General features: G+C 33.5%; 1 protein-coding gene across 2 annotated transcripts in view; it reads right to left on the bottom strand.

The window, feature by feature from the left end:
- Window positions 1-12,651, bottom strand: part of USP47 (ubiquitin specific peptidase 47) — a 106,340-nt gene that overhangs the window by 44,062 nt on the left and 49,627 nt on the right. For both annotated transcript variants that reach the window (XM_042906974.1, XM_042906975.1), the window contains 4 exons: window positions 12,220-12,316; window positions 10,314-10,459; window positions 9,685-9,764; window positions 7,240-7,389 (listed from right to left, as the gene is read on the bottom strand). In XM_042906974.1, the coding sequence (XP_042762908.1) occupies window positions 7,240-7,389; window positions 9,685-9,764; window positions 10,314-10,459; window positions 12,220-12,316 (473 nt within the window). The remainder of the gene's footprint in view (window positions 1-7,239; window positions 7,390-9,684; window positions 9,765-10,313; window positions 10,460-12,219; window positions 12,317-12,651) is intronic.

Raw genomic sequence — 12,651 nt, 5'->3', positions numbered from 1 at the left:
GGAAGTTTATTGATTTGAAACGTCTCCCCTTTTTTACGAATATAACCATTTTAATAAAGGTGAGCATTTAATGCTGTAAGTTTCCCTCTCAGTACTGCTTCAGCTGTGTCTCAAAATTTGATATATTTTCATTTTCATTCATTTCAAAGTTTTTGTGGTTGTTTTTATTAATTTCCCTTAAGGCCTCTTCTTTGACTCATAGTATTTAAATGTTTTGTGTATTTTTATTTTTTGTTAGTATTTTTTATTTTTTTCAGCTTATTTATTTAGAAAGAGCAAGGGAGAGCGAGAGTGTGCATGCACGGGAGGCACAGAGAGAGGGGGAGGGAGAGAATCCCAAGCAGGCTCCATGCTATTAGCACAAGCTTGACATGGAACCATGAAATCATGACCTGAGCCAAAATCAAGAGTTGACGCTTACAACTGAGGCACCCAGGCGCTCCACATTGTGTATTTTTCAAACGTCTGGTGGCTTACCAGTTATCTTTTTGTTATTGATTTCCAACTTGATTCCGCCATTCTTGAAAAACACACAATGATTTTAATTCTTTTTTTTTCTTTTTTTTAGCTTTTAAAAAAGATGTTTATTATTAACAGAGGGGGCGGGGGAGAATATGAATGTGAAGCAGGCTCCAGGCTCTGAGCTGTCAGCACAGAGCCTGATGCGGGGTTTGTCAATGGTGTTGTTGAGCTCTTTATTTGCTAATTTTCTGTCTAGAGGTTCTACCTATTATTGACAGAGGGGCATTAAAGTCTCGAACTAGAACTGTAGACTTGCCAATTTCTCCTTTCATTTTGGACAATACTCTCATATATTTTTCAGCTCTGTTATTTGGTAAATACACATTTAGGATTGTGGTCTTCTTGATGAACTAACCCTTTTATCACTATATAATAATACCCCTATTTCTAGTAATTTTCTTTGCTCTCAAGTCTGCTTTATCTGATATTAATATAGCTATTTCTCTCAATATTTATATAACATTTTTCCATATTTTTACATTTCAGCCTGTCTATACTAATAGATTTGAAGGGAGTTTTTTGTAGCAAGCATACAATTGGGTCATGTTTTTAAATCTGGTATGTGAATCTCTACCCTTTAATTGGTATATAAATGGTCTAACTAAGCCTGCTATTTTAGTTTTGTTTTGTTTCTCCTGCTTTACTGTGAATTACTTGTATGTGTTTTTTTTAATTCTATTTTGATTCATCTAGTTTTTTGGAGTGTTTCAGTGGTTGCTCTAGGTGTATTATATACACATAACTTATTCTACTGGTGTCATCATTTTATCAGTGCAAGTAAAGTACAGAAACCTTTACATCTTTTTACCCTCTCCCATTTATTATATAACTGTTTTAAAGATTTCTTCTACATACATTTAGAACCACATCAAATAATTTATAGTTTTGGCTCAACCATTGAACACAATTTAGGAAACGCAGGAGAAGTGAAGTCTATTGTATTTACCCAGATTTTTAGCTTACCATGTTCTTTCTTAATTCCTAACATTCCTAGATGCCTTCCTTTTATTATTTCCTTTCTGTTTAGAGCATTTTCTTTAGCCATTTTTTAAGGTAGGTCTACTGGTGGCAAATTCCCTTAGTGTTCCCTCATCCATGATCTTGATTTCCCCTTCATTCCTGAAGAATATTTTCAGTGGTTGTAAGATTCTAGTTGACAGTGCTTTTCTTTCAACACTTGAAAACATGTGCCACTTTCTTCTGGTCTCCATAACTTTTGATGACAAATTTGCTTATGAGAAATCAGGGTGCTTGTACCCTGTAAGAAAAGGTAACTTTCTCATTTGCTGCTTTCAAGGTATTTGTCTTTAGTTTCCAGAAGTCTGACTATAATTGGACTTGATGTAGAGTGATTCTGATTTATCCTGTTGGGAGTTTGCTTAGCTCTTCAGATCTATAGCTTTATGCCTTTTGCCAAATTTGGGAAATTTTCAGCCATTATTTCTTCAAGTATTTTTCCAGCCTTATCTTCCTTTTCCTCTCCTTCTAGGACTCCAACGACACAAATCTTAGATCTTTTATTATAGTCCCATAGGTCCTGAGGACCTTTTTAAAAATGTTCTCCAGTCTTTTCTCTCTGCTGTTTAGACTGGGCAATTTCTGTTGTTCTATCTTCAAGTTCACTGAATCTTTCTGCTGTCTCTTCCATTCTGCTGTTGAGCCTATTCATCAAGTTTTTCACTTTGGTATTACATTTTTTCAGTTCTAAATTCCCCTTTCACTTTTCTTTATATCTGTGATTTCTTCCCTGAGATTTCCTATTTTCCTCATTTGTTTCAAAAAGTTTGGGATCTCCCACTGAAGTATTTCTATAACTATTTAAAAATATTTGTCATATAATTCTAACATCTGTCATTTTGGTGTTTTTATCTATTGATTGTCTCTACTTTCATTCAAAGTAAGATTCTTCTGGTTCTTGTATATAGAGTGATTTTTTTTTTTAAATGAAACCCAAACATTTTGGGTTTTATGAGATTCTAGACCCTATTTGAATTTTCTGGTTTACTGGCTTCCTTTGACACTGCTCCAGTGAAAGAAAAGGTTCCTGCTTCATTACTGCCAGGTGGGAGAAGTCCAAGTTTCCCACATGGCCTCTGCTGACCTCTGGGGTGGGAAGGGGCTCTTCATTACTGCTGGGCAAGGGTTGGGATTCTGACTGCTCAGTAGGCCTCTGCTGATAACACCTTGGCTGTGAGGGGAAGGCATGTCTCATTACAGCTCCCCTGACAGCCTCCACTGACACCATTGGTGGGAAGGGGCTACTCTCCTTACTGTTCAAAGATGGCAAAAATCCTGACTCTTCACTAGGTCTCTTCTGACATCACTCCAGTAGGGACAGAAAGAAGCACCTCTTTACTACGAGGTAGGAGTGAAGGCTAGGCTCCCCATGTGTCTCTAATGACAGTGAACCAGGGGAACAGGAGAACAGTAGTGGGAAGGTTTGTTACTGCCCAGCAGGGATAAAACTCCTGCCTACCTACTCAGCCTTCTCTGAAAACTACCCAGGCAGGGGGCTAGAAAGCCTAGTTACAACTTCATGAGAACAGAAGTCTGGGCTCCCTACTTAGCCTCGGCTGGCATGAGTTAAGATGGGGGCCACAGTCTTTCTGTGGTGTTTGGCTAGAGCAGAATGGTTATTGCCTAAAAGTTTTCTGCCTTGCTAAGCTGTCCCTTTCCTGGTCTTTTGGCTGGAGACAGCAGGCTTTTCAATCTGTGCCTGTTCATTTCCAGGTTGCCAGCTTCTTCAGTTCCAAGTTTGGACTATATTAGGCGAAAAGAAAACCCAGGGAACTCACCCCATGTCATTCCTTGAGTCCTGAGGTCCCTAGTCTTTATGCCTTTTCTCCACCTTTCAGAGTCTTCTTATGTTTTATTTTATATATAATGTTCAAGACTTTCAGTTGTTTTAGCAGGAGGAATAGGGCAATGTACATCTACTCCATCTTCCTGAAAGCAGAAGTCCCCACTTTTTAAACTGGTTCCCACTATGTCCAACCACACAAATTCCTAGAAAAATGAGGGTAGAGTCTGTGGAAGAGATTTTTCTTTATGTGATGCTTACATATTTGGACAAATATGGACCACTCCACCATCCAAATGAGTTATGTGGCTAAGCCAGATATTTAAGAATGTCCAAATCATCTGTTAATTCAGGGTAGAACCTATGGTATAAATTTGTGCACACTAAACACTTGAAATGCTTATGATTCCATAAGTACTTATGAATTAAATAATGTTGCATTAAAAACTTTAAAACAATCATTAAACTATGTTTACTTATGGAACAGAAGTCTTTCACACAATCTGATCTTTCCAAAGACACTTATAAACCCAATTTCAGACTTCTGAATACATTTTGTGATAATAAAGATATTTAAATGTACTTACCTAATAATAGAATAAAAGTATATAAATAGAAAACGGGTCTAAAACAATGCCTACACAGAGTAGGCAACTCAATAAATATGTTACATGACAAAAGATATACATAAAAATACAGTGTCGAAAATTTACCATTAAATAGACAAGCTTCTCCCTAGTTAATGTCAAACCTATGAGGCTATACCATTTTTGCTTAATTTGTGAAATATGCTGCCAGTAAAAATTAATACTTCCAATTTTTATCTATTATTAGCATGTATTTAGGACTATCTCATTATAATAATATATTCTCAAATGTGCTTAGCAATAAGCAGATGCAAGTTTCTTTGATTATGAAATTTAGAGAGATTTGTTTAGACTGCTCTAATCAACGAAAAGAAAAGGTTCTAGTTATCTCACAAATCATTAAAAAAATTTTTTAAAGGGTAAAAAAAGGAATTTTTGTTAAAATGGTAACCAAATGTCCCACAGTAAAAGAAAATTACAGTTAAGTAAATTTCTCTACTACAGGAAACCTCAGGGCATTTAAAATAAAATATGTACTGTTAACTTCTCAAAGAGGATTACAGTTATACCATTTCCCAAATTTAATCAAAGAGGCCTCCTAAACTTCTATTAAATCCTGTTGGAGATGGAGTGTTAAAAAGAACTCAATCTGAGAGATAAGAGAATGGCAAAAGAACCATGAAACACTGATTCCCACTTGGCCAGGCAAAATTAAGACCAGCAATTTAATAAATACCACAGCTATAATGACTAAAATGTAATTCAATAAAGAAAATATCATTAAAAGCTATTTTAAAAACCACAGGCGATTCTTAGCACTCATTTAAAAAGTAGTCTGCTATCAATCATGCTGAAAGATGACCATAAAAATTTATTATAAATGTCATAATGATAAATTAGCTAAGTGCTAATTCCATTCCTATTTTAATCCGAAATATTACTCTCAAGTTAAATTTGTTTGAACACAGAGATAAAACAACTCTAGAAACTGGATGTTTCAGATGAAGGTTTAAAAAAAAAAACTTTAATTTTTAATAGAACCTCACACTTAATTGTCTGAGATTAAGCATCGGGTGTTACCCTCACGATATACACGTGTCTATTATATCGTGGCTCATTGAAAAGAATATACAGTAAACAGAACACAGAATTATCAATGTACGTGTAAGTATATACATGTGTTTATGTGTGTGCATATATCCAAGAAAGAGTCCGTTAATAAACGTAAGAAAATAAATTTTAAGAGTTCAAGTCAAATTAAGCCAAATATTAAACAGTCTGAACGAAATTTAACTAGATTTTTTACAATCCACATTTATACCTAATTCTTTTTGAAAACACATAGAATTAACAAAATACACAATGGCAAGCAGTGATATAAAACTAATTTTAGATGGCTGTGTGATGCTTTCTGTGGCTTCAAAAGTGTAGGTTATAGGTTTTGAATTCAGAAAATAATGGGAATTTACTTACCTCTAACTAAAGTTCTCTGAAGGTAGTATCCTCCTTAGAACCCCTATCTTGGGTAGTTCACCTGCTATAATTTCCCTAAAGAGATTCCAGCAAAATCTAGCAAGTTTTAAGTTCCCTTCTGCAAGCCCTATTAGCGCATGCATGTGTGTTATATAAACTTGCTCACATAATTGCTTCATAGCTATAACTTCCAATTCCCACTGAATCAACACCACCACTATCCATGTATCAGTGGAGGATACTACCTTTGGAGAATGTCATTTAGAAATGTGTCTTTTTTCACTTCTCCAGAAGTATCCTCCAAATCACTCCATTGCTATCTCTATCACATACTTAAGAGAGTGGTGGTAAATCAGCAGGTGAAAAAATAATGACAAAAAGATTTAGCTAAGCAATTATACTTGCTGAATACTCAAATATATGCCAATATAACAAAACAAACAGCACCAGCTTCCTCAACATTCAATTAATATGTAAAAAAACTAAACTGAACATTTATGTGAAAAATCTTTCATAAAAAATACTTTCATAACCAAAGCAATGCAGAAAAAATTGTCTTTATCACCTGAGACTACCAAATATTTTCCTAGTATATTCTGCTAAAGTGCCAATATTAAAAACGATTAGGAAATAAGTATTAAAAGATAAGAATTTTTCAATATGACACTTCGACCTTAAACTAAAAAATAAAAATCAAAAATCAAAACAAAACAAAAATGAAAAACAAAACTAGCCACTTACACCAAGGCCAATCTTCTATACCTAGAATGGCAATTTACAAAGGGTAGTATTAACAAAATTCTCAAATCTATTCAGGAAAGGGTCTGAAACACAGTGCAGGAAAGAAGACTTAATCTTACACTATTCAGAAAAGGTCTTCTACTTTGGATTTCCATGGACTGATTCCATAACTTCTTATAATTTCTTGATAGCCATATGAAAGTAGGAGAAAAAAGCAAAGGGAAATAATTGTCCTAGAGGCTAGAGGAACAAATCATACTAGACGCACTATTTTAGAGGATAAAAGTATGGAGTAGCTTTAAAAACACTGATTTTTAGCTACAAACCACCATCAGCTTGATAACAACATAAGTAAGGCCCAAAACAAGAGGACTCTGAAAGTCTCCCCTGGCTCCTAATAGATTCAGAATAAATGTTTCTGGACATTCTAATTTTAAAAATCAACTTAAACTCCTTTCCATGGCTCTCCTTTTGTGTAAGTAAATACAATAAAATACAATAATAAAATTATCAAAAAGCAATTAAGATATAGATAAGAATGAGAAAATCTTAGATAAGCTCCAAAGTGGATTCTCAGTATATAAATAATTAAGCTAATTTTAATCAATCAATCAATTTACATCTGATTCTTCAAATTACTGTGCTTCTACAATGCATGATTTTAAATTAAAGAATAGGGATGTTTCCTTTAAAAAATGTGGCCTCTGTCTATCATAAAAACCAGAGGTTATTTTCCCAATTTTAAAAAATGTATGGAAATAGGCACACAAAACAAAAAGTACTTTGATACAAAAAAATGGTAACGAAACAGCATTTATAAAATAGACTATTTATAGGGGAAAAGGATAAAGTGAGATAATCTACTCATCTATCAGAAAGAATAAAATACTAAACCATGAGGCCATACATTTGCATTCACTTTCCTTTTTATACATGCACTATTAGGACTCACTGAAGGGTCAAAAATCTTCTAGATCTTGCTAGTTTAAGAGCAGGAATTACTAACAACCCAAGAAGGTGTATCTAGGATGATACTTACCTCACAATAGATTATACCACTGTGCTATTATGTATTCTGTGTATGGATACACAAGCAGTCAGCTGAAAGGTACACACCACACTAGCAAATGCTTGACTGGACCCATAAGGCCGGATGACCAATGGAATATCAAGATATGTGTCGATTCTCCAGCCCTCATAACCACATTCCAGACATCTCACGTAGTCCTTCAGCTTGCCTTGATATAGTTCATTTATAAGATCAGCCTAAAAATAAAAACATTAAAAAGTATTCCTTAAAATTCATTTTTAAAATACACAAAACACAATAATACCTGCTTTTAAAAATAAATTTCAAAGGATATTCATTCTTTATTGCTGAAGTTGTGGAAAGCTTTAAGATTTATCTAAAAGTCTAGGGGCACCTGGGTGGCTCAGTCGGTTAAGAAGTCCGACTTCAGCTCAGGTCATGATCTCGCAGTCTGTGAGTTCAAGCCCTGAGTCGGGCTCTGTGCTGACAGCTCAGAGCCTGGAGCCTGCTTCGGATTCTGTGTCTCCCTCTCGCTGCGCCTCCCCCATTCTCTCTCTCTTAAAAATAAATAAACATTAAAGAAATTTTTAAAAAATTTATCTACAAGTCTATAAAAAATAAAGTTTTGACACAAATCAACTAAAAATCAATAAAAATAGATTAACACTAATTTAAGAATCAATGTACAAAAATTAACTAGTTCAATTCTCTTATCACTAAAAACTCCACTACTAAAATATGTTTTGTTGAAATCAGTTACCAATTTATCATACTATTAAGCTTCATATTATCTTTTCATTAGGATGAGAATACATCTATCATTTTAGGCATGTTAATACTTACATAGCTAAATAACCAGCTATTTTTACGGCTTTATACCTGCATGCCACCACTCTCACAAGAATATATTCTGATTTCTAAACTCGTATCTTCCAGCTCAAGGTGCAAATAAAACTTTAACTTTCAATACTAAACATAAAACAATTTTGAGGGGAAACATACTGCAATTTTTTTAATGTATAGAAGTTAAAAAAAAAATCTTCAACTCCATCTCCGTCAAAATATCCTCATTTAAAAGAATGGATCTCTCACTAAATCCCCAAATTTAGCCAAATGGGGTTCTTCTGGCCCAAAAAAAGGCAGTTAGTTAACTCACTAAGGACCCTCCAGTGAATGTCTTGCTTCAAAATTCTTATACCAAAATTTGGGAACGCCGCAGGACTGCCTCAGCTGATCTTAATGGAATTGTTGACCCACAGAGAGACACAATAAGGGGAAGAATAACTTCAGACCTATGAAGAAGAAACTGCCCCTAACACCATTTACATAAAGTTACTAAAATACAATAGGACTATGTAGAGAAACTAGATCACTATGTAAACTTAAAATTTTTTCAGTATCTCTTAAGAATAGAAAAGAAAGTGTATTAGTCTACCTCTTCCATAAATTTATCTCTCTTCAAATATCTAGGACTTACATTAGCATTAAATTAGGACCCAACATCATTGCCTATACTAATACCATTTATATAATGAAGCCTTCTTCATTCATGTGCCCCAGTCATATTTGATTATGTTTTCTACATCAGGGAGGGCATTTCTAAATGGTTCAAACCAGTGTTTTTCAATCAGTTTTGGTAACAACCCATAGTAAGAGAATAATTTATATCACAATCCAGTATATCTAACTGTAACAAAATTTGCACAAAATAATATTTACCGTTACTTTAGTGATGTTCTCTTATATTTTTCTATACTATTCCATTTTTTTAACTGTTGATGTTTATTAACTAAAATGATTTCATAACACACGAAAGGATCACAACTTCCAGTTTGAAAAACTCTGGCCCAAACCATCATAATAATTCTAATCAGAGGGCAGACCCTCCAGGCTATCTTCCAGATTAGTATCCCTTTTTTATCCCTGTGATCCCCAGTCATTAGAGCCAGTATAAACCCTCTTCCTTACTGAGTTTTGAGCCCCACCCACCCAGTTCAACCTAACTCTTCATGTCACAGTGATATATCTAATGCTCTCCCCACCTCTAACATGTTCTTTTTCCATTGGAAGAAAAATAGAGTCACAGATTAACAGGAATCCTAAATGTCAAAGCATAACTCTTTGGTCAAATGAACGTAATAATCAATATACTTAATCTGCTATAGATATATAGTTTACTTAGTAAATATCTGAAAATACTGTTCAAAAATCATCCCCAACACACACACACACACACACACACACACACACACACACACACACGAATTACACAGTTTTTAGTTAAAAAGAGATCATCTAGATCACAAAACCCAACTTCCTTATTTTAAAGAGGAGGAAACTGAGGTCTAAGGTGGTTTAATGAGGATCTGTATGACTCAGTTAATGTCCAAGTGAGAACCTAGTACTTTCAATTCCCCATTCAGTACTTTAACAACTGGACTATTCCCAAAGTTTTAAAACATTTCAATAGAATAAAAGTCACTTATGAATGATTTATGATAAGACATTCCCCTCAACCCAAGATGAATTACCTGCTCTGTTTGTTTCCATTTCTGTTCCAAAGCATCAAACATGACTCTGCACAGTTCTTGTACGTCATGCTGCTGCCAAGCTATTTTAAGATAAAATTTAATTAAAAACAGCAACGCATTTAGCATAACAAAACATCAATTTGCTGTTTAAAAGCAAACTGTCAAGAACATGGAAAAGTCTACACAAAATAATTCTAAATTAAACAAAGAACACAAACTATACATTATAGTGATGAAAAAGTAATCACAAGGAAAAGAATCAAGAGATCTTAGTATTTTATAAGTAACACACGCTTTATGGTGCTATGATATTTGCTATTTTTGTTATGTTTTACTGTAGAGTTAAGAAATATATTAAGAAAAATCTAGGACAATAAACTTTAAAAGTTTTCATTTAAGTACATAAAAGTAAAATTTAACCAAACTTACTTTACAAGAAAATTTTAATTGTTCAAAAACTTACCCTGAGAACTTAAATTTTAAAAACAAGTTATTTCTAAGTCCCAGCAAAAAGCAATGAAAAGGTTTATGGTAAAGTTAATTAACTGTTAATACATATTATTTATAATACTGTCTCCCAGAATTCCTTTGAATACTAGAAACACTTATCATTACAAGAGAATTAGTACCCTCACTACTATCCCATCCAAAGCTCCTTGTAACGTCTGTGGTTTCAATTGCTCTCTTTTTGCTGGTTTGTAACAAAACAAAAAGCCTCTGAAGTTGATATGGGATACTTGTCACTGGATCTTCTTCAGATTCTTCAAATTCCCATCTATTGAAATAAAATATTTGAAAATTAGTTATAAAATATTTTTATATTCTTAAAACATCATTAATGTTAACATCATATAATGCAAGACCTTTGAATATTAACTGAAGCTATTATTATCCAACAAAATAGTAGCCTTTCTCTAATTCATAAATTCAGAAGAAATTTAGACTTGAACAAAAAAAAGGCCTAAGAAGGCAACACAAATGAAAGGCAAAGCTCATCTAAAAGTAACCACAGAACTTGAATCTGATCAAGACTCTTGTCCTTATTATTAATTCATACAGGGAACAGAACAATATTAAATGACACTATGGCGTTCAACTAGCAAAATCCAAACTGTGGAAAAGTACAGGAAAAATGACATCAGTTTTCAATATATATCTTTTCAAAAATTAACTGTAAGGAGAAAAAAATACAGAAGGGGATTAAAATAGATTAAGACTCATAACAGTTTTACTGTACGGCTCTTGTTTGGATCCCGATTTGAACAGATTGTTTAAAAAAAATTATGAGGCAATCAGGAAAACCTCTGCACTGACCCGAGAGATAATTTACAGATGATGTGATGGGGGTGTGCTTCCAAATAATCAGAATGGAGAGTTTTCCATAAAAAAGACTGGTCATGAGTTGATAAAATCCAAAGCTGGGTGATGGGTACAGAGGGATTCATTACAATGTTCATTTCCACACGTAGACTTAGATGATGAGCTTACATATGAATGTAAATATAGTGCTGTCTGAGCAACACAATCAATGTTAAAAGTTCTAAGAATACTTTAAATACATATCTGCAATAATTTCAAGGATACTGTATAAGAGTAGCACAAAAAAAGGAAAAATCAGTTAATTTGTACTTTGAAATGTCTTAAAAAATAAGTTATGTATACCTTAAAGAAAATATACAAAACAAGGGCATAGTAAATGTATTATTAGATACTCACAAAAATAACTGTCTGACTTTTAGAGTTTATTTAAATATGGAATTTCTTTCAGAGAGCATTTTAAAATACCTAGTGTATATACAGTCTTTTATAAACATACACACACAGACACACACAGTCACACACACACACACACACACACACACACACACACACACCCAACATTATATTTTAATTAGAAACAAAGTTTGTAAGTTTAAAAAGATATCTTTGTTTCTTAAACTGAGAAGTGAAAAGAAAGGAGAATATGGTTTACATATTCGGATTATCTCAAAAAGCAGACAACAATTCTTTATAAAGATGTTAAAGCTAGGGGAACCTGGGTGACTCAGTCTGTTAAGCGTCCAACTCTTGATTTCGACTCAGGACATGATCTCAACAGTTTGTGGGATTGAGCCCCAAGTCAGGCTCTGCACTGACAGCTGCTTGGGATTCTTTCTCTCCTTCTCTCTCTGCCCCTCCCCTGCTTGGTCTCACTCTCTCTCAAAATCAATAAATAAATAAACTTAAAAAAAAATAAAGATGTTAAAGCTATAAGTGAGGGAAGCTTAAATAAAGTAAGCTTATCCCCAATGTAAATCTTATTAATTTTATCCTTTGCTAGTCTACATTTCTGGTTCTCTCTCTGCACAAATTTTTCATATGCCAGTCTCTCAAAAGATCTTTTTCTTAAATACTAATCAAGGTGTGTCTTTATGAAGTGAGAAATGCCCCAAACTTTACAAATAAGTGTAAGAAGGTAAATTAGATTTTATTAGTTAAAACCTATACTTTCATTCTTAAATCAATTTTATTTATAAAATCTTTTTGAATACTCACTTATATAATGCATTCCTAAATTCAGGAGTCATAAAAAGTGTCTGCAAAAGGCTGTTCAAGTAGCAAGTCATTGCTTGGTTTACTAATCCCACATATCCTTTAAAAAGAAAACACAAATACACATAAATCAGCATTTACATTAAAAATAACAAAAAGAAAGCTTAATAAGAACTGAATGCACAGTGAAAACTGACAGACTACGGTTACTAAATTGGAAATTATTTTAATTTTTCAATAGCACCTAAGAAAGACTTTTTTTCTAAAATGTGCTCTATGTAAAAACCTTGCTTCGCAGAACAAGTGAGGATATCTTGTTTAATGTCCAGAGATATGCATGGGTATTATCTAGCATTTAATAAAATTTAAAGAGGAATACTTCAATATAGGTATGTTTAACTGACATAAAAATAACCTTTGTTCCCCAAATTTACT

Source organism: Panthera leo, chromosome D1 (genome assembly GCF_018350215.1).
Source record: "Panthera leo isolate Ple1 chromosome D1, P.leo_Ple1_pat1.1, whole genome shotgun sequence".
Taxonomy (NCBI): domain Eukaryota; kingdom Metazoa; phylum Chordata; class Mammalia; order Carnivora; family Felidae; genus Panthera; species Panthera leo.
Note: the sequence above shows the minus strand (reverse complement) of the source record. Positions and strands in the feature narration are given on the sequence as shown.